General features: G+C 40.2%; 1 protein-coding gene across 1 annotated transcript in view; it reads left to right on the top strand.

Moving 5' to 3' along the window:
- Positions 1-10,950, top strand: part of SLC6A13 (solute carrier family 6 member 13) — a 90,918-nt gene extending 79,968 nt beyond the window's left edge. Inside the window, exons 9-16 of the mRNA XM_051961499.1 lie at positions 625-728; positions 4,410-4,534; positions 6,303-6,415; positions 6,976-7,113; positions 7,875-7,977; positions 8,441-8,541; positions 9,302-9,472; positions 10,414-10,950. Coding sequence (XP_051817459.1) covers positions 625-728; positions 4,410-4,534; positions 6,303-6,415; positions 6,976-7,113; positions 7,875-7,977; positions 8,441-8,541; positions 9,302-9,472; positions 10,414-10,536 — 978 coding nt within the window. The 3' untranslated portion in view covers positions 10,537-10,950. The remainder of the gene's footprint in view (positions 1-624; positions 729-4,409; positions 4,535-6,302; positions 6,416-6,975; positions 7,114-7,874; positions 7,978-8,440; positions 8,542-9,301; positions 9,473-10,413) is intronic.
- Positions 10,951-25,309: the final 14,359 nt, after the last annotated feature.

Genomic DNA, 25,309 nt, shown 5'->3' with positions numbered 1-25,309 from the left:
ATATCTATTGGTGTTTTAAAATTGTTTTATATTATTTGTATTTTGAAACTTATTTGTTTTTCCTCCCCTCTTCCCTGACAAGTAACTGTTCTTTGTCACAAAGAATGTTTTGTTAAAAGTTCAGCAAAGCCAATAGTCGAATTGAGTTCTACAGTATATGCCCTTGCATATTCCATAGTTCCATAGCCATAGTCTAACTCTGTAAAGAAGGGAGGAAGGCATGTCCAACTTTTATGATTATATGATGACTTATCTCTTTTTGCTTGGGGATTTCCTTTTATTCCTTCCATAAAAGCCTAAATTAGGAGAAATCAGAAAACTCAACACTCAGGACTGTGGACTAGTTCCTGGGAATACCCTACCCAAGTCTTTCCTTTTTCCCTACCTGAGTGTCTAGGAAATTCTGATCATTTTTGGGCCCTGTCCAACACATTGGTTCTAGAAAACAGAGTCAAGGGCTCATTATAAGCAGACTGGGGTTTCTGTTCCTCATCTGCTAGTTTCTCATCCTACTAGCATTTTGTTAATATCCATTAAAGCTCAATAATATTTCTATGTGCAGTTCTAGAGCCAAATATCTTATCTAGTAGTTATTGCTTAGCTGTGCTGGCCCTTTCATTGCAGGTATGGATGGATGCAGGTACCCAGATCTTCTTCTCTTATGCCATCTGTCTGGGATGTCTGACAGCTTTGGGCAGCTACAACAAGTACCACAACAACTGTTACAGGTAACTTGGGAAGTGAGTCTCTAGACATATTTTGTCTTTCTATCACCCCTGTTGCTCTCCATTCCCCTATTGTGAATGAAATGATTTTATTATCTAAAGTCTTTCCCTTAGTTTCTAACCCTTCTCTATTTTACTTCTGTCAAATATCATCATGGCCTAATATGGTTGAACGCATGTTAGAGTTATTGTTGACTTATTCCTATGATTAAATTATAAGCTTCCTGAGAGTAAGGACTAGGTATAACTCATTTTTGTGTTTCTGACAGTGCCATTTACCTAACCAAATGATAATGAAAGATAAGAAATAATAATGAAAGACAATTTAAAGAATAAAATGGCAGTAAACCTTTTAAATTTACTAATCAACACAGATAAAACAAATTATGCTTGGAAAATTAAGTGAGCTACTTTAAAACAGTTTTATTGAACCCAGTTATCTATGTAGAACAGCAAGATTTTAGAGAAAGATCAAAGATTTGTTGAGTTGAACAATGACTGGTATCTAAAGCCTGAATTCAGTGTTCAGTACTTTACACATTTTGACTCTGTGCCTATGATTTCATGGTTTAGAGAAATTCCTCAGTGTAGAAACCCCTTTGCCTATTACAGATCAGTAACTGTTGGGCAGTTTACAACTGAGGGATGCCTGGAGGCACTGAGAGATTTGTCTAGGTTCAAATGGCCAGTGTACATCAAGCCTTGAAACCATGTCTTTCTGATTCTGAAGCCTTTCTCTGGCCACTATATTGCCCACAGTAACAGAATTGTCTTTCTAGCAAGATAGTATGCCAAGAAAAATTTGGAAGAATCTACCAATTTAGTAAATTTTCCCAGTCTTACTCCTATATGTTCTGGCTGTGTGGTGAGGTAAAAGAAATCCTCTTCAGGGGAAGATAGCCATTAAGATCTGTGAACCCACAACAATGGAAGAGCAGCCTAGCTCATAGGGGTCAGTGGGATGTGAGGCTCTTGAACAAAGACTTGTGGGCAAAGACTTGGGCAGAATTGCTTTTGTTGTTCATTCATTTTGGTCTTTTCTGACTTTTAATGCCCAATTTGGTGTTTTTTTGGCTGGGATACTGGAGGGGTCTGCCATTTCCTTTTCCATGTCAGATGAAGAAACTGAGGAAAACAGGGTTAAAGTGATTTGTCCAAAGTCACACAACTAGTAAGTGTCTAAGATTAGATCTGAACTTGGTGCTCTATCTATTGTACCATTTAGCTGCCCTATAGAGTTGTTAACGGCAACTAAGTCTAAGTCACTGGCTTTGTAGGTCAGCCATAGAGGATAATATTGGGACAGTTCTCTGTCTACCCCCTAGTACCTGCTACAGAGATGTGCTGAAGCTAGCTTCCAATGGTTCGTTTTATTATTAATTTAATTAAATTAATTTTATTATTAGTAAATTTTCAGAGTGAAATTTCTACTTTCAAAATTGGCAAATACTACAAATCAGGGCATGATTTATTGTTTTGTTAATTACCTAGGCTTAGAGAAAATAATAGATAAATTTTAATAATTGAGATTAACTTAAAAGTTTTATCTATATAGTCTTTGTTTTTTGGATATCTGGTTGTTAAATATTTATTAACACACTCATACCTCTGTATCACCTTTTATCACAGTATCTATTTGTTAAAGCAAATAAGTTTTAATATTAGTTGAAGTAAAATGAATTAAATATTATCTAAAAAATCATATCATCTGTTCTAAACTTAAATTGAAGTGCATTTTGATCTTCAGTTTTGGATAATCCATGAAGTAGAACTTGGAGTTAAAAAAAAAACAACACCAAAAGCTCTGCTTTTTATACTAGTTGGCTGACCTTGGGCATCCAATGTGCATTTGCTAATAGAGAACATTAGTATGGAGGGAACAACTTTATGATTTTTTTAAATTAAAAAAGCACCCATTATGTACTAGATCAAAATACAAAGCTGATTGAATTGAAATTTAAGATATTATGAAGCACTCACTATTAAAATTGCATCTTTATTATTCCTGCAATTTTGGGCAATTCACTTAATTCTCTGGTTTCTTCATCCTTAAAATAAGTTGAACCAGTTGACATTCCTTCTAGCTTTAAATCTGTGTTTGGGCTTGTGTAAAATATTTAATAGTTGCTGAGGATACAAAACAGTCTTCACCAAAAGAGAATTTGTATTTTAATGAGGGGATACATGAAAACTAAGGAAAACTGAGGGATCAAGAAAGGGTTTTTAGAGAAGATAGTACCTAAGTTCAGCCTTGAGGGTAAATAAGTGTTCTGAGAAGAAGAGATTGAGAAGGAATTCATTCTGGGCCCAGAAAAAGGCTTGTGTGATGATATGGAGGTAGGACATGTACTATTGAATTCATGGAAGAGATTTAGGAATGGTCACAGAGAGAACAGGCCAGAGATTTAGGTCTCTAGGACTGGACTAACTCATGGATGGCACTAGCTCAGTAAGTACAGTCCAAGGAGGTGAGACATAAAGAAGGAATAGCTAGAATACATCTTAAGGTCCTGGGCAGATCAAAACTAGGCCTTTTTCCTGAGGTTCCGATTCAATCTAATTAACAATTATTAAGCAAGCAAGGTGTTGTGCTAAGTTCCAGAGGATTCAAAGGTCAATAAGATATGACCCCAATCTCTAGATTATATATAGTCTAGTAGGGAAATTCTATAGGTACACAATGGGGACAGAGCCTTGGATTTTGAATCAAAGGGCCTCATTTCCTATTTTTACTCTGCTTCTTATCACCTTTGAAACTCATTTTCCTCACCTATGCAACGAGAGCTTTGGATTAGATGACGGTCTTTTCCATCTAAATTCTATAATCTTTTTTCTTACTTTGATGGATCTAAGAAACCAAGAATGTAGTTAAACCATTAATTAGTGAAGATGGTAGCTCATCCATTTCTCATTCTATCTGATTTATGTTGTCTTCTATCAATCCTCTCTTACAGATGTCCCATATTCATGTCTGAGATTTTTAATTTGGGGTCTATGAACTTTTTTGAAAAAAAAGATTTGATAACCATATTTCAACACAATTGGCTTATTTTGTAATTCCATATATTTTATTGTATTTATTTAAAAACATTATTCAGAGAAAGGGTTTATAGGCTTTACGAATTTAAGGACACAAAAATAGTTCAGAACTCCTACTCTAACTCATCAACAACTGGTTGGCCATTAGTAATGAATTCTTTTTTCTACGTAATACACAATCTGTGCTCAAATAACTTATTCAAAATGGAATCTAAGCACATTGGAGGGTGCAAAGTATTGCAAAAGATATGGGAGAGATAATAATTCCAGTTTTGGGGACCAGGGAAGGCTTCCTAGAGGAGATAGCACTTGGATAGTGGAGGGACTATTTTTTAAAAAAATTTTTATTTTATTTTATTTTATTTAATAATAACTTTATATTGACAGAATCCATGCCAGGGTAATTTGGAGAGACTATTTTTAATAATTGATTCCTTTGATTCACTTCAATAAACTCTTAAGTAGCTAACATATGCAAGGCCCTGCCAATAGCTCCCTCTCCTCCAAATAAACCAAGACTGGCTAAACCCCTGCCCTCAAGAGTGATTATAGGTTCCTTGACATTTGAATGTAATTGGGTGTTGGACTTTTTCAGGAAGCTGATTAGCTGTGTTTGTCCCACTTCTGTCTCTTCTTTTCCCCCAGGGACTGCATCTCACTATGCTTCCTCAACAGTGGCACCAGCTTTGTGGCTGGTTTTGCCATTTTCTCCATTCTGGGCTTCATGTCTCAGGAGCAGGGGGTACCCATCTCTGAGGTGGCCGAGTCAGGTGAGTAGCACTGCACCGATGGGGCAGAGAGAATGCCTGGATATTGAAGTAGAGCTAGTCCTGATTCCATCAGTGTACTTATCCCTATTCAGGAAGAGTTGCCAGATGGAACTTTCCAGTGAAAATCTCAAAATGTCCAAAACACTGCCAGATTGGGGAAACTATAGTCAAGTTGAGGAATATCAGTTTGAGGTTTAGGGAGACCAAAGGACAGCCTGGGGCAGTCAATGAGCATTTATTAAGTATCTTCTATGTGCCAGGCATTGTGCTAAATGCTAGACATATAAAAAAGACCAAAAAGGCACAAAACAATAATTTCTGCTCTACAGGAGCTTCAAGATTAATAGAGGGCACAAAACACAAACAGCTATGTATAAACAAAATATAGAAAGGATAAATTAAAGATTTTCTTAAAAGGGAGGCATTAATATTAAGGAAAGCTGGGAAAGACAGAAAGTGGAACTTTTGCAAAAACTTGAATGATGCTGGGGAAGCCAGGAGGCATAGAAGAAGGAAGAGAGAATTCCAGGGATGGAGAAAAGCCAGTGAAAAGGCTGCATTTGAGATCTGGAGTGTCAGGTGCAAGTTAAGAGAAAACTAGAAAGGTAGAAAGGGGCCAACTTATAATGGAAGATTTGAATAGCCAAGCAGGACTTTTTATTTGATCCTGGAAGTGATAAGAAGCCCCTGTAGCTGGAGATAGATCAATTTGACAATGGAATGGAGGAAGGATTGAAATGGAGCTTTAAGAAGGAAGACCAATCAGCAACTATTGCAATAGACTGGCATGAGATAGTGAGGACCTGCCCCAGCATGGATGTGATGTCAGAGAAGAGAGGGGTTCATTGTGAAGGTAGAAATGATAAGACTTGAAATGATTGTCAGGGTAGATGGAGGAGTCTAGGAGGACCTCCTGGATGCAAGCCTGGGTGACTAGGTAGATGGTTTTCCCCTTGATAGTGTTAGTTTGGAACAGGGGAAAATTTAGGAGAAAGATAATTAATTCAGCTTTGGATCTGCCATGAGATAGTCATTGGTGGTATGAGATCAGAGTGAGATTAGTGCTGGATAAATAGATTTGAGAATCAGGTGTGTAGAAATAATGTATAGGTGGGACTAATGATACTTAGAAAGGTCATATAGTGTAGTAGAAAGAGCGTGGCCTAGGAGTCAAAAGACCTGAGTAGTCCTAGCATTGCCATTGGCAGCTATTGTGTTGTCACAGCTCTAAGTATACTTCATCTCTCTGGGTCTCAGTTTTCCTTATCTGTCAGATGAGGGGGTTAGATTAAAAATATAATCACTAAAAATCCCCCCATTAGCTCTGTTATTCTTCATCCTCTAACTGGTACTTTAGTTGTAGGGGTAGAGCTGGGGAAAGTGGGAGGTGATCCCTTAGGAGTGTAGTGGCCAGCAGAGAATTAGGATTTTAGGATTCAGAATTAGAGTTGGAGGGATTTGCAGAGACTATAGGGTCCAATCCCTTCATTTGACAGATTGGAGAACTGGGGCTAAGGGAAGTGAATTATAAAAGGTCACACCTGTGGCAGATTTATTATTCAAACCCAGAGCTTCTGATTAAATCAGACTAAGCCATACTGCTTCCTTCTCTGGGATGGTTCAAATTTGGAGGGTTCAGGTTTTGTGCACGTCCAGATCTGCTTTAAAAGGGAATGTTTTTGGAGCGGAGCATCCCCTGTCCTTTCTCTTCTCCTGGCCTTCACCCTCTTTCCAGGACCAAACTCTTTTATTTTACTTCTTGCCATAGGCCCTGGATTGGCATTCATCGCATACCCCAGGGCTGTGGTGATGCTGCCCTTCTCTCCACTTTGGGCGTGCTGTTTCTTCCTCATGGTTGTGCTGCTTGGGCTGGATAGCCAGGTATAGTTCATTACCTCCTACCTGAAGACTGACAGGTGCGTGTGAGAAAGAGATAAATAGACACATAGATAGGAGAGATACTGACAGACGTGCAGAAAGAGCAAGAGAGTAAGAGAGAGAAACAGAGAGACACACACACACACACAGAAACAGAGAAAAGAAGAAGAAGAAGAAGAGAAGAAGAAGAAGAAGAGAGGGAGAGAGAAGGGAGAGAGGGAAGGAGGGGGAGGGAGAGAGAGAGAGAGAGATGGAGGGTGGAGGGAGGGAGAGAATATGTGGCTAAATGGGTGGTTGGGAGAAGTAGAGAGGCATGGGAGGAGAGAACTTTCTGTAGAAACTCGAATGGGGAGAATGGAAAAGCTAATGACAGGAGAGCAGCTTCCCTCCCCAGTAGCACTAGCATCACTGGACAGGAGTCCAGGACTTACTGAAGCACAAGGTCAGTTTATGTGAAGAGGACTGGGGGTTCAGCTTGAGAAGCTGGCTAACCTGGGGAAAGAGTGGGCTGATGAAACTTATCTTTGGATCCTCTTCCCTAATTCTTTGGCCCTCCCATCCAGTTTGTATGTGTGGAGAGCCTGGTGACGGCCTTGGTGGACATGTACCCCAACATACTCCGAAAGAAGAACCGACGGGAAACTCTTATCCTGGTGATTTCTGTCCTTTCCTACCTCATCGGGCTGATCATGCTCACTGAGGTGAGAGGCCAGTGGAGCTCCAGGGTGGGTTACATCAGATCAGAGCCAGGGTCGGGCAACCCTCACCAAATTCTTAAAGTATTGGGTCTCTCCAGGGAACTTAGGGTGCCGTTGCTCCCTTATCTTTCTCGGAGAAATCAAAGTAGCTTCTACCATAGACTATCCTAGGAATAGTGTCCTGAGAAATGTAGTGAAAGGGGTTGTCTTGGGTGATCCTGGAAGAAGGAGGGGCTGAATATCAGACCCGGCATGGAATCTGGCTGGAGATAGTTCACCTCCCTATGCTGGAGATAGGAGCATTAGGACTCAGAGCTGGTCCTGAAGCTAAGCCATACTCTCTTTACCAAAATCAAACTTTAAGGGACTGTTTTATTCCATGTGATGATCTAAAGAAGTAGAAAATAGACAAGTCTTAGTACCACTTAATGGAAGGCCTCCAAGGTACATTCCAACTCTAAATCTATGATCCTTTGATAATGAAAAGGGATTTCCTATATGTCTACTGCCCTTCAGAAAGAAAAGAACCAGCTGGCCCTTAGGATATCTGGGCAAATTTTCAAACGCTTTCAGCTGTAATCTGACCCTGGCTAAATGACTATATGATGGTAGCAGTGACCTCTCCTAACCTGAGTCCACTGAAAGAGAAAGTGGCTCAGTTTTTATGCCTCTGGACTGAAATAGCCTGCGTTAGGGGTTGTCCCGTGGATGTGAAGATGGACAGATCCCACAGCAGCCCCTTCCCTCTCTTTCTTCTTTGCCAGGGTGGAATGTATGTGTTTCAGCTGTTTGACTACTATGCGGCCAGCGGCATGTGCCTCTTATTTGTAGCCATTTTTGAGACACTGTGTGTGGCCTGGGTATATGGTAAGTGATACTCAAGAGTTCCCTATCAGAGGAGAAACTCAGATCTCAAGGGAAATGCTGATAATCAGCCTTTTCCAGAATCTTTCCAGCAAGATCATTAATGTTCTGGACTTTTCAGGGTTGGAAGGGCCATTCCAGGCTTCTATACCATCCTAAATATACAGATCTCTGTTCTTTCCTCAAAATTCTCTGAGGAAAGATATCTCACGAGACTCCCTCATCTGTTCCCTTTTACCACCATGGAAGTCAGAAAGTTATGTTAGAAATCTAAATAATGTTGTTTCTGCTGTGGATTAGACCCATTACCCCTTGCTATAATAACTTTATACTACCTTTGAATTGCCCGTATTTTGGGCCCTGCAACTGCTTTCCTGAAGCCCCTCCCCTGATGTCTCTGAGTGCAGAGGCAGAAAAAGAATTAATTCTCCCATTTCACCCTTTTGTCCTTCCCACCTTCTCATAGGAGCTGAGAGATTCTATGATAACATTGAAGACATGATTGGCTACCGACCATGGCCTGTTATCAAATATTGTTGGATATTCCTCACTCCAGCTGTATGCACAGTAAGAAAACCTCAGAGGAATTTGGTCAGGTTGAAGGGGAGAGGGCTCAAGAAGTAGAAATAGTTTCTGGAGGGGACATCATTCCTTTCACAAAGCTACTTTTATGATGATTTCAAAGCATTTTACAGCATAGGTTCTAATTCTCCCTCCATGTTGGCCCATAGAAAAGTAAGAGGAAGGAGCTGAGGATATGAAAAGTCAGGTTATCTGAGGCTGGAAGATTAATTTTATATTATATATATATATAGCTGCTACATTTCTGCTAATAATATATGTCTAGCATCTCCTGTGGTGAAGCCTTGAACTGTTGGGAGATACAGAGGAAGATCCTTGAGAAAATAATAGAGAATCCCTTAAGAAAATCATATATAAGAGTGACTCGTGATTCATATAACATTAGCACTTAAATAAGTTCAGATAAATATAGCATCAACAATGGATACTATAAATTAAGTGGATTATGGAATTCTAGTATAATTTTAGTCAAAAAAGAATTAATCAGAAAATATTTCCAGAAGAAAGTAAAATTAAAGTAAAATAAAAACAGAAAATAGAGTAAAAACAGAATATAGAAAGTGGTGGAGTTGGGAGAGGTATTGATTAACAGAGAAAGAATTGACAAGCAGGGGGAATAGTTTTCCTACCATACAAGCTTTATAGAATGGTTGTGATGGGGGTAGGAGGTTGGAGATGGGGGGATCCTAAAGATCCAGGGGCTCTCTCTCCACTGATCTCTTTCCTTTCCCATTCCTTATTTTAGGCCACTTTCCTTTTTTCTCTGGCCAAGTACACCCCACTGACCTACAATAAGAAGTACACTTATCCATGGTGGGGAGATGCGCTGGGCTGGCTCCTGGCATTGTCCTCCATGGTCTGCATCCCTGCCTGGAGTGGTTACAAACTGACAACTCTCAAAGGCTCCCTGAGAGAGGTAGGTAGGGGTAGGGCAAGGGGAGGTAGGCAAGGTATACTCTAAGAAGTACTTAAGAGTAGACTTATAGAAACTGGAAGTTTTGTGGCTAGAATGGGAGGGAAGAAGGCAAAAGGGGAGGTGTCATGGTGACTGTCTTAGTAGGTAGCATACCTGCCTGCCATAAATCGGCATGTGGCAACAAAGCCAGTGAGATCAGTAGATGCTGCTATTAAGGGATCATAGGCTAATAATTAGAAGAAATCTTAGAGATCATTTGATCCAACCTAGATCAGAAATATGAATCCTCTCTCTTCAACATCCTTGACAGATTATCCAACTCATTCTTGATTACTTTCAATGAAAAAGAAATTATTGTCCCCACCCATGCAACCTATTTCAGTTTTGGATATTTCTAATGGTTAGGAAGTTCTTCCTTATATTGACCTGAAGTCTACCTTCCCACAACTTCCAATTATTTTGAAGACAGGCAAAAAAAAAATCCATCTGTCCTGGAAAAGAGTCACTTAGATATTTGAAGGTAGTGATTATACATCACCCTGTTGCCTTCCCTAACTTCTTCTTCCTAAATATACATGATTCACTTTCTAGTTCTTTTTCTCATCTTCTTCTTTGTATGCATGTCAATATCCCTTCCAAATAGAATAAATTTACATGTATTTACTGAGTGCTGCCATGACATACTGTTGATTCCTGAGATTACATTTCCAACAAAACAAGTTAGGCTAGTTAGGAAGTAAAGCTGAGGATGGGTTTAAAGAACATGGCAGCAGACTTGTTGGGCATGGCAAGGGGCAAAGCCAGAGTATGTGATTAGATCTGGAGAAGACTCTGGGAGAAGAGTTTATGAGATGAGAGGACCGAATCTGATGTAGGGGAGAGGCAGGGTGTCTCACCCCTAGTGTCAGACCCTTTCATGTCCTCTGCCTTTTGTCTTCCAGAGAGTCCGCCAGCTCATCTGCCCAGAAGAGGACCTGCCCCAGCGGCTGTGTACAGCACCCCCCACTCCCTCCACTACTCGGGCAGCACTCCTTAGGCTCACAGAACTTGAGTCCCACTGCTAGAGACCAACTGAGTCTGTGACACTGCTGGTTTTCCAAAGTTCCGTGTATTCAGCTCCTTGCCCTGTCCTTGATATGGCTGCAGAGAGGAGCAGGCGAAATTGCTGTACCTTTTTGAGAGGAAGGAACTTTCTAACCATACCCAATCCTATCTCACCCCAGAATCACAGACAAAAAAACTGCTGGGGATGTTTTGTACTATTCCTTCTGGGCTGGAGGTCTCCTATTCCCAAGTTCATGTCTTGTGGGAGAGGAAAGAACTGAGTGCAAATTAAGTCTTCAGCTATTTAAGGGAGGGGATCCTTTTTGGGGAAAGAATAGGGTGGAATGGATAGAAAGGTTAAAAAAAAAAAGGCCCCTCTCCTTTCATTCCATTAAATCCACATTCTTTGCACTGGTCCTCCTGCAAAAGTTCAACTTTGTCTCTGTTTCTTTGTCCCTCTATTCTCTTTCCCTGATTTCCTTACTTCATGATGCTATCTCTTTCCTCCCTCCTCCCTACTTCATGGAACATGTAAAAAACAGGAAGGAGCTATGCAGGATTTATGAGGTCTCACAGTCCTCATGACCTTCATCACAAAACAAGAGTTGAGTATTTCTGTTATGTCTCCTTTATGTATTAAGCATTGTTTCATCTACACTGAAATTTCAGAATCTTTCCCTTTCTTTGATTGTCCTCTTTTTTTTCTTAACAGCTTAAAAAAGCCTGGGGACACAAAGAATCATCAGACAGAAGATATGGTCTGTGTCCTTGAGGAATTTTCAATCTAGTTAGGGAGATATGACAGATACTACAGCATGAAGTTAGCATGACAAAAGGAGAGAGCTTTGGAAACCTGGGTTCCTGACTCAGCCACTCCTGCCTTTTTCTCTCTAACTCCACTCATTCCCCTCTCCCTACCTCAGTTTTCCTTCATGGAGCTTTATAAGAGAGATATATGAGGAGTTTATGAGGTTTCATAGTTCCCATGATTAGATTAGGTGGATAGATTGATGAATGGAAGACACACTTTGGAGTGTTCCATCACCACAATCTTGAACAGAGGGAACCCTTTTCCCTCCATTCTTCCCTTAAAGTCTCCTTATTCCTTTGTAAAGGGGGAGGTTCTGACAAAAGAATTACTGGGTAAGCAAAGGTTTGATCCTAATACAGGGAAAGTAAAAAGAAAGGCAGCTGGCTTTCTTTGGCATCTCATTAGCCTTTCCATCCACATTTACCAAGTGCTTGCTATGTCCTATGTAGGCAGAATCTTGGAATCACATAGAACCTTAGAAAATATCTAGTCCAACTTTCTGTACAACATTCCTAATAAGTAGTTGTCCAATCTTCCCTTGAACATTGCTACTAAGGGACAACCTGATTCCCCATCCTTGAGACTTTGATGCTCTTTTCCTTAACTATTCTTAGAGCATATTCTTTGCTTGATGTATCTTTTATCATTTTTTTACCTTTTATTCTACTTATCTATGTATATGTAATATATAATGCCCTATTTGGTAGAATATAGACTCCCTGGGGGCAGGTCCTTTGTTTTTGTTTTGAGTTTGGGATGTAGGGACAGGAATTAGATAAAGAGGAGATAGGAGGGACATTTCAGGTGGAGGTGCAAGTGATGATGAGAAAAGTTGTGGCCAGGAGCAGAAATGTACATTTCAGATTTTTAGGCCTAAGGATTTACAGATATAGGTATGCTAGCAGTAAAAAATAGGGTTAGAGAGCTAATTTCCTGTCTCACCCCTTTCTTCCTTTTTCTTTCTTGTCACTTTTTGCCATTCAGCTCATCCCTATTTATGGGTTATCACTGGGGGATGAGTATAATTGAAATCTTCACATCTATTGTTGGTCAATGGTTTTAAATTTCTCTATTCAACCAAACAGTTTGTTGGAGCTGATCTCAGGGAATAAAAATTATCCTTTTCCCTATTCCTCCTAAACCTTTTAGGAGGGCTGCTGAGTAGAGACATGACAGAAAGTAGAAAGTATCACAAGAGAACAAGAGAATCCTGTTTTCTCCAAAATATTCTACACACTGGTGCATCTGTCCTAAGACCATTAAGAGTTGGCTGTATCTGCAAGCATTATCCTCTCAATTCCATTGCTTTCTAAACGCTTTCCTGATGTGTTTCCTTCAGACCTCACAAGAAGAGCAATTTTGCTGAGCAGGTTTACAATTGTCAACCTCAGGTTTTCAATTCTTTTTGGCTCCCCCCATTCCCAAGTGATCTCTGTCTCTCTCTGTAACCTTAGGAAAGAAGGGATGTGACCAACGATGCTACAGGCGAAAACGTGAGAAAAACAGCTTAGCATCTTGGGAGCCAATAGCAATATCCAGACTCGGCCACACTGGTCCTCATCTTCCCAAGGTCCACCTCCTTGTTTCAGTGACCACTTGTCACCACAAGGGGGTGGCCCTGCTGCAACCAAAGCCCCATTTGAGTTCCAGCACTAGGAGGGAATGGTTTAACATCTATGGAAGAGGGTTGAATCCTGCTGCTCAAAACCGATTTAAGCCTTGCTGTAAAGATACAGTGACCGGGCCTTTGCCTTTCTGGTTTTGCTGGGCAGGGTCCCCACCTCGGAAGAATCCTCTAGTGTGTGTCTTCAAACCCTGTTCCTAGAACTCACGGGTACAGAACCAGAACTTCCCAAGGACCACTTCTTTCCATAGGTAGAGAATCACAGAATCCTAGAAATAGAAGACACCTTAGAGATCATCCAGATCGTTCTGGGAGGGGGGAAACTTATATGGATGCCTTCTATTTTCTACACCACAGTTATTTCCCAATACCTCTTCTCTCCCCCTTTGTGTGACAAAGAAAAAAAGCAAAACTGAGTGATAGGTGCATATGCAACACTCTATTCCTATCTTTCTGATGAGAGGAGGGAAGTGTGTACATTCTGTTTTCTAAGCCCAAAATTTGTTATTTCAATTAATTTGAGTTAAACTGCCTTTTAGTATTGTTTTTGATTACAGTATTGTGGTCATTGTGTCTGTTGTTCTGGTTTTGCTTGGTTTCTTCTTTATTAGTTCTTATAATTTTTCCCATGTTTCTCTGAATTCCTCATATTTATTATTTCTTACAGCATCATAATAATAATAATTTGACGTTCTCATGTCAAAGCTCATCCATTCCCCAATTAATAGGCATACACTTTGTTTCAAGATTTTTTTTCTATCTACAAGATAAAAAGGTAATGCTATTAATTATTTGGTTTCTATAGGACCTTTCTTTTTTTGTCTCTGACTTCCTTAGGGTTCATGCTCAATAGTATCAACCCTTCCATTTTTTCCCTGAGGCAATTGGGGTTAAGTGACTTGCCCAGAATCGTACTGCTAGAATGTATTAAGTGGCTGAGGCCGGATTTGAACTCAAGTCCTCCTGACTTCAGGGCCGGCACTCTATCCACTGAACTTTCTAGCTATCCCCAACCCCTCCATTTTACAGTTGAGGCAACTGAAGCTCCCAAAATAATGATTTGCCCAATGTTATAGGATCCTGTTATGTCCAGGTTTATATTCAGGTTTCCTGACTCCAAAGTTGGTATTCTTTCCACCATACCATGATACCTGTTTGGATACTGTGAATTTGTGTACATGTATGCCTCCAGGTATGTAGTTCTCATGTAGGTATGTGGGTGCATGCCCCCATTTTGCCTTGGCCATTAGGAGCACCTTGAGCCCCTAATATGGCTTTAGATAGCTACTTCCAGGTCTATGGTATTCATTGACTAATCATAGAGTTAAATTCATTGAATTAATCCCCCATTTCCAGCAACCAAAATCAAATGAAGTGTTACATCATACTAAAACTTCCAATATTTAATTCAAATAGAACGTGAAGTAAGTAACTAATACTGCAGTCTGATAACACATACACACTAACATTTCATAGGCTGATTGTAAAAGAGGTGTTCATTTGTATATTCTTTTGCATAATATCAAAATATATTGAAATTTCCAAAAGTTCTATCTTCCTAAATTCTTTAGTTCAGGGCTCTGGGGACTGAAACTGCTGAGAGTGGGGCAAGGTGATTTGGAGATTATTCAGCACAACTTTGGTCTGGTGGCTTAAAAGACACACTACTGGACCTAGAGTCAAGAGACTTGATTTCAAAGCCTACCTCAGATACTTACTGGCTGGGTTTTGGTTCATTCTAACACTGTTAGCTAGTCAGGCTGAGTGCTTAGGGGAATCACCCTGCCCTATCTTCTTCCTCCGCCAGGAAGAGCGTACACTGGATCCCATAGTCCTGTCTGGAAGGAGACACAAAAGACATGAAAGTTGGCTTGTTTGTCCAATGATCACACTTAACCAGAGAATAAAAGTCCATCAGGTTGGGGAGCGCCTGAGGCAAATGGTAGCTGAATGGAAAGAAAAAAGCAAAAAAAAAAATTCCTATAAAGGCACCACTGTTATTTATAGGTGATACCTATAAACTGGGGAATGAATAGGTTGCCCAGGTGTCCAACCTAGAAAACCCACTTACCCTAATAAATAAAGTGCTATAAAAATGTGAGATTTATTATATCAATGAGGTCAACTGAGCAATGTGGTTTATGGGACCTCAGTACCCAAGTAGCTCATACACTTGTATAGGTTTTCTTGCCTCTTTCTTCCAAGTATGTTCAAGAAACACTTGCTTAAAATCTAATCAGAGCACTGGGAAAGAAGCATAATATAAACAAACTTGATCTTTGCCATATCATAAAACCCAGAAGTCTAGAAGGACAGTTATATGAATCCACAAGTGAATATTTTCTCCTGAGCATACACGAGCAATTCCAAACATCCTTGTAATCTCTATGAGTCTCACTCTACCACAAATTTTTACCTAAGCATGACTATTGAAACTCAGACACATATGTATATACAAATCCAGATAGTAACATGGATTTGTTACTATGATGACAGCTCTTATTTGCATGCTCTTACTACTCATGTCTTTCTCAAACAATGTGTCCCCTTGCTTGAGAACGGGTGAAGATGTAGTGACTTTGCAGTGACTTTAGGGGTGTTATAGCCTTATTGTATTGATGATAGTCTGAGAATCCTTGAAATCAGACAATACCTTTCCCCTGGCCTTCAAATCCATGGATAAGAGCCACATCTATGGTGATTAGAGAGGGAAACTCATTTCTCCAGAACTCTGCTGCTTTCTCCATTTTTGGCATGATTAAGAGGTAACCACTGAGACCTAGGGAGGAACTGAGCATAATACCCCTGAGTGAGGTACTTGATATTTATGCTCAGTATTTCGATTTTCTCTAAATCTATTTTCTTTGATCCATGACATTAACCTTATGTATTTCCAGACTATCTCCAGTCCCACTTTTCTGGTCCCATACTCAAGAGGCCATTCCCAGTCATCTTGACCTATGTCCTGCCCCTGGACTTCCATGACTATGGAGGAGAGAGTGAAGCTGATGACTTTACAAAACTCTGCCTCACTTAAATCTAATTCACTTGCAAGTTGATACATCATTCTCATGATGTCATTGGTTCTATTTGAGAACAAAGGACAATTAACAACAATCCCACTCTCAGCATTCAATCTTTAGTTATCCAGAATGGGACAAACTTGAAAGATCCAGGAGAGATCTTTGCTGTTTGTTATTCTACTGACTACCTACTACATGACTATGTAATGGTTCAGTTTCTCCAGTCCTGGTCATCAATTCAGTTCACCCTGGACCCTTGCATTTATTTCACTCAATTTTTATAAGGAAGAGAAAGCTATTATTACTTTAGAGGCCCAGTCAGCCCTCAGTTGAAAAAAATCCTTAAAAGAATTAAGGGAATTAGATTACTCAAACTTCCCTCATAATGTCTCCTGGGCAAAATCACTTTCTTCCTAGAGAGCACCAACAGTCTTCTGCCTTTGAGCCAGTCTTGAGGATACTTCATCCAGTTCACAACTGCATTTACCAAAATGGAGATCAAAGAAACCTTTATTATCCCAAGAAACATACTGTCTGGAAGAAAAGACTGCTGAGAAGATGTGTACCCTCAATTAATGCCTTTTAGGATCTAATCTTGCTTGACCAAGATTCTCTCTGGATATTTTCTTTGGGAAAAAGTGTATGGAATGGTTCAAAAACACTTGAAAGGTGTGTGACTCTAGGCAAGTCATTTACCCCCTGTTTGCTTCAGTTTCCTCAACTGTAAAATAGTGATAATCATATCCCCTATCATCTAGAACTGTCTTAGGATCAACTAAGATAATAAATGTAAAGTATTTAGCATAATGCCTAGCACATAGTAGGTACTAAATAAATATTAAATATCATCATCATCATCATTACAATCCTTAAGTCTGCTGAATGTGGTCTTTACCAGTTGAAGTCCCTATGGTAGTAAGAGGACTTTCTATGAACTCCTGGGCTCTTCCTGAAATAGGGTGACCTAGTTGGCTAACATTTTACCCTGGCTCTTTTCTCCAACCCCTGCTAAGTCCTTCCAACTAGGGTTGTGGAACTGTCCAAGGTGCTACTAAAATTGTAATTCTTTGAAAAGATGGGTTGCTTATCTCCAGGAGCTTTTCATCTCATCCACATACAATATCTGATTGGTGCTAGACTGGCTTCACTAGAGCTCTTGAGGTTGAATTGACCATACTTTGAGGGGCTGTGTGATGTAGATATGAAGCTAGTTTAGAAAGTAGGTTTGAACCTGGGCATCAGAGCAGGACAAAAAACCTATTTGGTATACTTTGGGAAAGTCAAATGCCCTATCATTTTCCTGGGTGGGAGTGTTGACATTTCTTTGTAAGCTGAAACAAAGTAGCTCTCCTCCAGAAAAGAAGTGAATTTTGAAGCATTGGAAACTCAGAACTACCAAATACTTGAAGTTAAATATATAACTCAGATGTAAATTATTTTCTGAGTGTTTCTTATCCCTTGCCATTTTGGGATGAGCTTATGGTACTGGTATAGAATTTGAGTTCAGTCTAGTTCCAGTGATCTAACAAGATATCCACTGACCCATATGCCTAACCTAAATAGCCCTCTGCCTGTGCCCTTCTTGGAGCTTAGAGTGAAAACCTATGAAAACTCATGTCACTGTGTCCATATATTTATGGAACTCAGTCACTGTGGGATCATAGAGGGAAATAACCAACTAACTGGTTATTTCCCCATGCCACATCTGGTAAACTCTCATGTCCTATTTCCTTAAATCCTTCTTTCGTTTTGTTTTGTTTTGAGTCCAAACTTATGATTTCACCAGTATGAAAAATTGGGGATGGAAGCTCTTCCACCAAGGTAGAGCAGCAACTCCTTTACAACTTGTAATTTTATAAAGTTGTCTAGGAGCACTGAGTGATAAAGTGATTTGCCCATGACCACACAGGTAGAATGTGTCTTACTCAAATCCAGATTTTCCCAATTTCAAAACTAACTCTTTTTCTACTGTGTCACAGTGACTCACACTAATGTCTCATCTCTAGCTATCCTTTTCTGTTCCTACTATGTCTTTCCCTTCAACTGTGCCTTTAAGAATTGCTTTAAAGTTAAAAGACTCTGTTTCATCCCAGCTCTCTTTATCAAAGGAAGTGATATAATTTAATCAAAAAGGCATCTCTTCTACCTCTGGAGTTAGAGGAATTGGATTCAAATTCTGCTCCTCAGTTACTACCTTGTGTAATCTTGTACAGATCGCTTAAATCTCACCAAGTTTCAGTTTCTTCATCTGTAAAATAAAGGCATTGAACTATATTGTTCATGAGGTCTTTCTAGTTGGATCTCCATGATCCTATGATTTTATGCTCTTTTTATCTTCTAGGGTTCACAGAAACCTTGCTCTAAAAAAAGACATCAAAAATACTGTATTCTTCCACTTTTTTTTCCATTGTGGAAAAATGGTTCTCTACTTTTTCTCTAAGGTTCTCCTACTTATTCTACTTTTTGCTCTCTCCAGCCTCTTTCAGATCTTACAATTACCACTACTGCTCTACATCTCCTCTTTTGAAATTCATACCATCTGTCTATATAATCCAGTAGAACTCTTTACTTGCTATAGCCATGGTCCTCAAAGTCATTCTCCATCTTTTCTCAAAGAATCCAAGTAACTACTTAATAGTCTACTCCACTCCAAAGTCTGAAGTTCTCCTTAGAGTTGAATACTCTGCTATTAGTGTCTATTCAAATATTTGGCCTTCCAGTTTACCAATCTCTTTGACCCCCATGAACTTTATTTGTATATCGTATTAGTTACATGGTTATATCTTTGATTTCACTATCATCCACAACTGCAACACTTCCATGATTTTTGTACTTTTAAATTACTCTTAATGATAATAACTTATCTTTTCATCTTTCTCTCTTCCTCACTCTTATCAAATCTATTCTTCACATTCATTATGACTTTCAGTGACTCCTTTTACTGTTGTTCCATTTTTCACTCTGAATCTAACATTATTTTCCTCTATTGGCCTTATTGTTGAATAATTCAACTATATTCTATCCTCTACCCTTGAATCCCTTACCAAACACACCTTATAAAATTCTGTCCCAACACAGCTCCTGCCATTTGTATCTTCACTCTTATATGATGACCTGAAGAAGTCACTGGGGCCATTACAAATTCATGTTCTTTACTCAACTGGGCCCCAAGTGTTACAATGTAGTCATTTTGTTCTTCCTTGACTGAACTCTAGTCATGCTTTCCCCAAAAAACTTATCCCTTGTCAGCTCTTCTTAAGTCCTTTGTACTACTGCCATCCACTTCTGTCCCTCTTAGAAAAGAATTTCACTTCCTATTGTCCTGGGAAAATTGAGTTCATTCATTGCAAACTCCTTCTTTGCTCCTACTTCCTACCTCAAAACTCGTTTATATCTTCATCCTCTATTCCTTTCCTCTAGTCTTTGAGGACAAGGTGTCTTTATCAGTGTTAAGGTCAATCTCTACTTCATTCAGCCCTTTGTCCCATCCTCTCCCATCTCCTTTAATAGCTTGTCCTATCTTCATTGTCTCACATTTAATGTCTCTTAATCCATCTCTTTTTTTCAGTTCACTTTAGAACCCTCAGGTTTCTGCTATCAAAAAACCTTTCACTTGACCTTGCCATCATTTTGTCCTATATATCTCCTCTCTTTCATAATCAGATTCTTAGAAAGTCATCAAACATGTTCTTCACTTATTCCTCACTTTTCAGTCCTTTGCATTCTGGCTTCTGACCCCACCACTTGAATGAATCCACTTTCTCCAAGTTTACTAATAGTTACTTACCTACTGAACCTAATGACATTTTTCTAATTCCTCAGGCTCCTTGATGTCTCTGCAGATTTTTATTTTGTTGGCCACTCCCTCCTCCTGGATATTCTCCCGCCTTAGTTTCTGTGACATAGCTTTCTTTCTTTTTCTCCTGACTATGTGACTACTTCTTAAGCTCCCATTCCCTATTAGTGACTGTCCCATTTGTCCTGGACCCTTTTCTCTTTTATCTTCATACTGTCTCCCCTTGTTATCTTATCAGTTGACATAGGCTTATTGTCATCTCTCAGAAGAAGATTCCCACATTTACATTATAGACAATTCTTATTTCTTTCCTGAGCTCTATTTTCAAATCACTAGCTTCCTGTTGGAGATCTCAACACCTTGGATATACCATAGATATCTTAAATTCAACATGTACAAAATGGAACTGATCATCTTCTTCCTGCCCCAACTTCCCTATTTTCTGCTCCAAAGTTTTTTTGAAGGCACTACTATCTTTCTAGTGATTTGAATGTGTATTTTCAGAGTTTTAACCACTTGCCACTAATCTGAGTAGTTGCTGATATCTAAGTAGTTGCCAGGTTTTGTTGATTATACTTTCATATCAATCAAATCCTTCCTATTATTTCTAATTATATAGTAACTTCTAATCCAGGTCCCCATTCCCTCTTTTGTGAATTATTGTAATAGTCTTGTAGCATGTGTTTCTACTTCCAGTTTCTCCAATCTCCAACCAATCTAATCCATACAACTGCTAAAATATTCTCCCTAAGGTATAACTCAGATTATATCTACTCCCTGTTTAAAATCCTTTAGTGGTTCTCTGTTGTCCAATAATCCCCTAATCCAATAAAATACCAACTCCTTAGTTTACCATTTAAAGTCAATTTAGCCCCCATCTACTTTTCTGGACTTATTTCATGTTCATTTGATACATTCTAGTCAAATTAACTTTCTAACTATTTTGTAAACTTTGCATCTCATTTCTCACCTCTGGGCCTTTGCACAAACTGTCTCCCATGCCTAGAATGAATGCGTTCTTTCCTCATTTCTGCCTCTCAGAATCTTTCTCTTTTTTCAAGGCTTAGCTCATGAACCATCTTTTATTGAGGGTCCTTTCCCTAAACCTCCAGCTGTTAATGCTTTTTTTCCTCCTCAAATTACTTTGGATTTACTTATGTGTATCCCTATCAGTAAACTGGAAGTTCCTTGAGGGCATGGGTAGTTTCTTGTGATCCCTAGCACTTTGCCCATAATAGATTATTTTTTAAAATGGAGATAAAACCCAGGATTCCCTTCTTGTAGGGGGTCTCAGCAAGTCAGCAGCATGGATTGTGTGTCCGTTTTTTTCAAGGGTCTAGTAGAAAAAATGATTCCAGCCTTCTAGGAGCTCACAATCTGAAGAGAGCTGGAATTGGGGTGGGGAGGTTAAGGACAGGACAATCATACAAGAGAAAGACAAAGAGGGGCAGCTGGGTAGGGCAGTAGATAGAGCACCAACCCTGAAGTCAGGAGTACCTGAGTTCAAATCTGGCCTCAGACACTCAACACTTCCTAGCTGTGTGACCCTGGGCAAGTCACTTACCCCCAATTGCCAGAAAGAGAGAGAGAGAGAGAGAGAGAGAGAGAGAGAGAGAGAGAGAGAGAGAGAGAGAGAGAGAAGAGGAGAGAGAGATTCAAAGCCCCAGGTATGTCCTTTTGTGCTGAGGAGCATGCTGAACAAAGAGTATTTTTTCAAAGTGCCATTTTTCTGTGGACAGATGCAATGTAAACTTCACTGAATAGAGCAGTGTACCCTCTTCTTGGAGGGTAGCTGATGATTAAATGAGCAGCCTATTACCTGGGAATCATTTTGTATAATCTTCTAGGCAGGAAGATGCTGACTGTGGTTTGGAAACAGGGCAGTAGCCTTGTGGAAAGTTACAAGCCATGATTCACCCACTTCACACTTCATCCTGAATGAGGAAGAACTCATTTTTGAAGAGGAAGTAGATGAGAAAGGAAATGTACTGTCTTCCCCCGTTCTCCCCCTCCCCCTCTGCCTCTGTCTCTGTTTCTTTGGGCCATACAGCCAGTTTCAGAGGCAGAGGGGTATTATGGAAAGATCCAAACACCTGAAATCAGGAAATTTGGCTTCAAGTCCTCATGCCACCATTATGAAAAAAACCTATCTAAACCTCAGTTTCTTCATCTGTAAAATAAAAGACTGGACTAAATAAACTCTAAAAAGCCTTGCAGGTATAAGTTTATGAGTTTATTTATATGTGTGTGTATATGCTAGCCAGTATTATTTTGGAACTGTTGTCTCACAGTGAGTTTTGGCCATGTCAGCTTCATAACCTTGGTGGTTCTGTGGTCAAGACTAGGCACTATGACAGGACATGACATGAATTCTGTCCTCAAGGAAGTAATAATTTCATGATAGATATGGGAACAGAAAAAAAAATAAGAAAAAAGGGCTATAGGGTTTTTTTCCCCTTAAGAATCTTTGCTAAGCATCTACTAGGTAAGGCTCACTGTTAGAGACAGGTTCCATATGTTTATATATTAAGATTGAGGGGAACAATCAGAAGGTTATTTCTATTGATAGGGGCCAGGCACTATCTTAAGCATCTTGGCTCTTAGTTTTGGGGAAACTGATGCTCATTGGTGGTGTCCTTACCACCCCAGATTCATTTTGGATGTCAATAATAAAAATGAGGATTACATGTATACAGTATTTTATAGTTTACAAAGCACTTGTCTTTCCACCTGTCCCCTGGGATATCAGTTGGACATTTTACAGAGGAAGAAACTATGATCCACGGTCACCTTATAAGGGATAGGCTAGGACTCCATGTCCAATTTCAGTGTGTCTCTCTGAAAGTCTGTCTGAAAGGCTAATGTTTTGTGGAAAAGTCCAGTAACTCTAAGATTGGATCACCTCCCAGTTCCTTGCCAAAAACACTAGACCACCACTCCTGACCTAAGAGTCAGTAAGCAAGTCCTTGCTCTCCCTCTCCACTCATCCCCATCCCTGGTCTTTTGGATTTGAAGGTTTTGAGAGGAGAGGGGAGATGTCTGATGGTAATGAGAGGATCTTGTCTGCCAGGCCCTTCAGAGAGAGTAGTTCAGTTCAGTTGTAAAGAGGCAAAGCTTTAGGACTGTGTCCAGGGAGGGATTAGAAGGTTGGAGGCAGGGGGCGTCGGTTAGACCCTGGGGACTTGACTTCCTGGGGTTGGATGTTGTAATCATGTTCACAGATATTTGGCCAGTCCCTCCTGTTGCTTGTGGTGTTTCTCTGTCAGCCACCTCCCCACTCCCATACCTCCCTCCTGACATACGGGTGCATGCAAACACACACACAGACACACACACACACACACACAGAGCAGCTCTCTGTCTGGGAGTCCTGGGACAACTGATGGGATTCAGGAGGTGGGAGGGAAAGTAGGAGGAGTGAAGGTGGAGTGGTGTTTTCTTCCCAGGCCCCCTTTCTTTTGGCTTTCTTGCAAGCCAGAAGTTTCCTGAGTGCCTGTCCCAAGACCCGATGGCCCAAGGCTGAGCTGACCACAGGAACCTGGAGTTGGGACTGAGGTGAGATGGAGGACTTGGGACTTGTCACTGACTTTGAAAGCTGCCTTCAGAAAGGATTTTTCTCAACTAGAGGAAGTTTAGCTGAGCTTTAAGATCCTTGACTAGAAAGTAGTCATGGGATGGGAGGAAAGGGAGACGGAGTAGGGGATCCTTCCTCTAAGATACACTGAGAGCAAAGACAGGATCTAGTTTTAGAGAAATCTTGATATGGAAATATCATTTTCCCTTATTGCAGTCTCACTATCTGGATTTCTAAATACATAGATATGTTTGGACAGGGAAGACTAAGAGTATAGAGATTGCTAAAGGAAGTAGGTGGCCATATCCCCTAGGAAAAGGGGGTCAGGAACTGGATGGGATGGACAACAAAGGAGAGATAAGGAGAAGAGAGCATTAGGAAGAGATAGTAGGTGAGATAAAAGACTGGCGGGCCAGTGTAGTAGAGGCAGGGGAGGTGGACTACAATAAAACCAGGTTATTGAGATGAGATGTAGTGAGAGGTATCTCTCTCCATTCTGAGTTAGCTGTGACAGCAACATGCTTCTCCAAGAAAGAGAAAGTTAATTGGGCTCTGAGATGACTGAGGAGGGGGTGTACAAAAATGCACGTGTCTCCTGGGTTGGGAATAGTTGACCAAGGATAGAATGAGAGAATGAAGGAGGGGGGAAGGTAGCATAGGTACAAACTTGCCCACTGGGTGTGAAGGACAGACTAGGTGGACAGAGGCCCTCAGGTTTTGGTGTCGTGAACACAGGTATGTGTGTGCAGAAGGACGTGACCAGGAACGACAAGAGTGAGTGTGTGTGTGTGTGTGTGTGTGTGTGTGTGTGTGTGTGTGGAAACAGGCGTTGGTATGTGGGTGTGGAGACTGGGCAGGGCCTCGGAGAACAGGGAGTGGATCATCCCTGGAACCTTCAGTGAGTGGGCACTCAGAGAGTGGACATTGCCCAAATGCATGGGGAAGTGAGGGAGCAAATGATTTTCTCCTGCCTGGGGCAGGGTACAGAGGGATATTTCAGCCTTGGAACCAGAATCTGACTTCTGCACTTGGGAAGGTGGCTGGGAAATTGTGGACTTTACTAGTTCTGTTACAACTTTTGCAGAGCCCAGCGTGGGATTGAGCTTCTGTCTTCGTAGACAAACTGAGCAGGTTTCTCCCTCCTCCTTATCCCTTCCCATTCTCCTCTTCCTTCCCCTATGCCAGACTTCATCCCTTAAAGGACATGGGTGGATGGCTTGGAGAGGTGATACTAAGATTACAGGGCATGGAGATATCTCCAGAAATGAATATTTTGGCTATGGGAGGTATAGACCCTAAACTATTCACAGAGAATTGGAGAAATGGGTTCTCTTTCCTACTTATTATAGTCCAGGAAAGAAGAGATTCTTCCCTTGATAGTTTCTTCTTATATTTAAATACTATTTCTTTTCAGAAGAACTTACTTGAATTAGCCTAAATCTATTTCTATATTTTAAGCTATTTTCCACATTGGCATTGTACAAAAGTGGTTCTGAGTTAGTTTCTTTCTCTTACCTATCTTTGTCCCTTCCCCCTGTGATCTTTATTGGCCTGTCTCTGCTTTTTTTGGACCTCTTTGCTTCCTTAGGTCAGGGCCCACATTACTTTTCATTTTGTTCTGAGGGCTTGCTCCCTTTTTCCCCATTGCCCTTATCCCAAACTCCTAATCCAGAGGTTCTTAACCTGGGATCTTTGAACTTAAAATTTTTTTGTTAATGTATGTCAATCTAATTGATTTCCTTTGTAATTATATATGTTTTCTTTTATGTATTTAAAAATTATTCTGAGAAGAAAATTATTCAAAAGCTTTACAAGATTGCCAAAGGGGTCCATGACCAAAAATGGTTAAGAATCTCTGATTTAGTCCAAGTTCTCCAATTTTGGAGAAAAGGAGACTTCAGGGATAGGGAAGCTTTCTTTTTTTTTTTCACAATTATAACTTTTTATTGACAGAACCCATGCCTG

Source organism: Antechinus flavipes, chromosome 5, assembly GCF_016432865.1.
Source record: "Antechinus flavipes isolate AdamAnt ecotype Samford, QLD, Australia chromosome 5, AdamAnt_v2, whole genome shotgun sequence".
NCBI classification, from domain to species: domain Eukaryota; kingdom Metazoa; phylum Chordata; class Mammalia; order Dasyuromorphia; family Dasyuridae; genus Antechinus; species Antechinus flavipes.
Note: the sequence above shows the minus strand (reverse complement) of the source record. Positions and strands in the feature narration are given on the sequence as shown.